This window comes from Phacochoerus africanus, chromosome 11, assembly GCF_016906955.1.
Source record: "Phacochoerus africanus isolate WHEZ1 chromosome 11, ROS_Pafr_v1, whole genome shotgun sequence".
NCBI classification, from domain to species: domain Eukaryota; kingdom Metazoa; phylum Chordata; class Mammalia; order Artiodactyla; family Suidae; genus Phacochoerus; species Phacochoerus africanus.
The window spans coordinates 1,488,393-1,491,203 of NC_062554.1; the positions used below are offsets into that span (position 1 = coordinate 1,488,393).

A 2,811-nucleotide genomic window follows, 5' to 3' on the forward strand; every position below is an offset into this window, starting at 1 on the left:
CCTAACTTAAAGGATTTTTTTTTTTACATATATCCCCACCATCAGCAAGAACTTATATAGATTTCTCTCTCAGAAAACTGCACTATCAGATCTCTGAAAATAGAAATAAAGAATATGGAAAATGTTGCAAAACTAAAGCATTTCTCTAGATCATTTAAATAATTTAAGTTAATAATTTCATTTCTTAAAAACATGCATACGCTGGCTTAGTTATCCTAGGAAATTCTCCCTCTTTTTTTTTCTTTTTCTTCTTAATCTCCTTTCCCTTTCTTGAAGTTCATATGTGACTCTCTCCTCCCCAACCATGCCCCCTAAACATCACTCTAGAGACTAGAGAAATTAAACCCTGGCTGTTGAATAAATGACCAGTTTTAACATCTCTGAAAGTGCACAAAACCCTCTTTATCTATTCTAATTAAACTTTCTAAACAAACATTAAAATAAGCCACATTTAATGGATTCTTGTTATTTCCATCTCTTATTATTGCCAATAGTAATGTTTTTTCTATTATTTTTAAGCATGCAGTATTTCAACTACATTTAGATTAAATATGCTTTTTTTGTGATGAAGTCTTGAGACTTCACCACCACCTACACCAATGTTATGAAGAGATATGTGTTAAGAGTAACAAATGTTTTGCTACAATATAGCCTGTTTTAAGCAGGAAAGTGTTTCCGACAACATAGTTTCTCACCCAGTTTTGTTAGTTTCAATTAAAATTGTTAATCTGTTAAGTTTCACCCTGATTGTTACTTTTTAGGATCTCTTTGAACTTCCCATAGTATCACCTGATTGATAGTAAAACCCTGTCATCTTCAGCCTGTGACGTTCTCAACAGATTCTGATTGGTCCATGATAATTGGTTGGAGGAAATAATATTGCTTTCTCCAGCAAATGGGCCAGTACTTTTGGTGTTTAAAGACTCCAGATTGGATTGGCTGTTTATTCGGACTGGACGGCGACGGGCCTGCTCCATTTCAGACGGATGGTCTCTCCCGGCCAGCATGTGATGCTTTCCCAGGGCTGCCTTCCTCCGGGGAACTCACTGCGACTCCTTGGCCTCCAGCAGCTTCTTCAGGGCTTCCTTTACTTCCGTGTTCCTCAGGCTGTAGATCAGGGGGTTGAGCATGGGGATGATGAGGCTGTAAAACACGGACACCGCCTGGCTGTACGTCCACGAACCGCCCGCTTTCGGCCGCCGCAGGTACATGGCAAACAGCGTTCCGTAGAAGACGATGACCACCGCGAGGTGGGAGGCGCAGGTGGAGAAGGCCCTGCACTTGCCTCCGGAAGACCGGATTCTCCCAATGGCGAAGAGGATGCAGACGTAGGAGGCGAGGACGGTCAGGAGGGACCCGGTGAGGTTCACGGCAGAGAAGACCAGGAGCTGCTGTTCTTTGCTGCGGGTGTCAGAGCAGGAGAGGGCGAGGAGGGGGGGGTCGGCGCAGTAGAAGTGGTGGACGACGTTGGCGTCACAGAAGGACAGCTGGAACGTCAGCACTGTCTGTATCACCGAGTTTAGGAAGCCGTAGGTGTAGACGCCGGTGACCAGCTCCTGGCAGACCCGCTGGGTCACGATGGCCGAGTAAATCAGGGGGTTGCCGATGGCCATGTAGCGGTCGTAGGCCATGGCGGCCAAGAGGAAGCATTCGCTGGTGGCGAGAGCGCTGGAGAAGTAGAGCTGGGCAAAGCAGCCGGAGAAGGAGATGGTCTTTTTCTTCACCAGTAAATTTCGCAGCATCTTGGGCCCGATGGTCGAGGAGTAACAGAGGTCGATGAAGGCCAGGTGGCTGAGGAAATAGTACATGGGGGTGTGGAGCCTCGAGTCGGTCCTGACGAGCAGGAGCATGCCCAGGTTTCCCACCAGGGTGATGAGATAAATCCCCAGGAACACCACGAAGAGGGGCAGCTGGAGCTCCGGACGGTCTGGGAATCCCATGAGGACAAATTCTGTCACTGTCGTACGATTGCCTCTTGCCATTTTGTTCTCTCTCGTGTTGGAAAAAGAAAATACGGCTTCAAAAGGCTTAGATGTTTACCAACAAAAGCTTCTTACCTCTTCAGTAGCAGATGGCAAAAACTGGGGTTCCTAATCCCCATGGTTAAAAGCTGTTATTTGCTGCAGGAGCTTTATTCTGTTAAAATAGATTTAAAAACGTCTGAACTCATTCAGTTGCTCTTTTTCAAACCCATGCTGTAGCAGTGATCTGAGCCACAGCAGTGAAAATGCCAGGTCCTTAACCACTGAGCCACAAGGGAACTCTCATTTTCTCCCTCTCTCTCTCTCTCTTTTTTTTTTGTCTTTTTGCTATTTCTTGGGCCGCTCCTGTGGCATATGGAGGTTCTCAGGCTAGGGGTCGAATCGGAGCTGTAGCCACCAGCCTACGCCAGAGCCACAGCAACGCGGGATCTGAGCCACGTCTGCAACCTACACCACAGCTCACGGCAACACCGGATCGTTAACCCACTGAGCAAGGGCAGGGACCGAACCCGCAACCTCATGGTTCCTGGTTGGATTTGTTAACCACTGTGCCACAATGGGAACTCCTCATTTTCTCTTTTGATGGAGGCCGACAAATTGACTTCCAGGTAAGTGGCACCAAGTTACACCCCCAACAATATTGTATAAGAATATTAGTTTTGTCACAGACCCAGTAATATCAGATTTGAAACATTCGCCACTGTGATGGTGAATACTGGTAACTCATGTCTCTTGATTTGTGTGTTTTTTAAAAATTAGGAGTGAAGGTTAGCATTTTTCAACCAACTATTTGCAGGTGTATTTTTTTCTATGATTATTCAGTTCACTT

General features: G+C 46.0%; 1 protein-coding gene across 1 annotated transcript; it reads right to left on the bottom strand.

Moving 5' to 3' along the window:
• Nucleotides 1–1,043: 1,043 nt before the first annotated feature.
• On the bottom strand, nucleotides 1,044–1,982 carry LOC125111306 (olfactory receptor 1030-like). Its single transcript, XM_047753228.1, has one exon. The coding sequence runs from the start codon at nucleotides 1,980–1,982 to the stop codon at nucleotides 1,044–1,046; it is 939 nt and encodes a 312-aa protein (XP_047609184.1).
• Nucleotides 1,983–2,811: the final 829 nt, after the last annotated feature.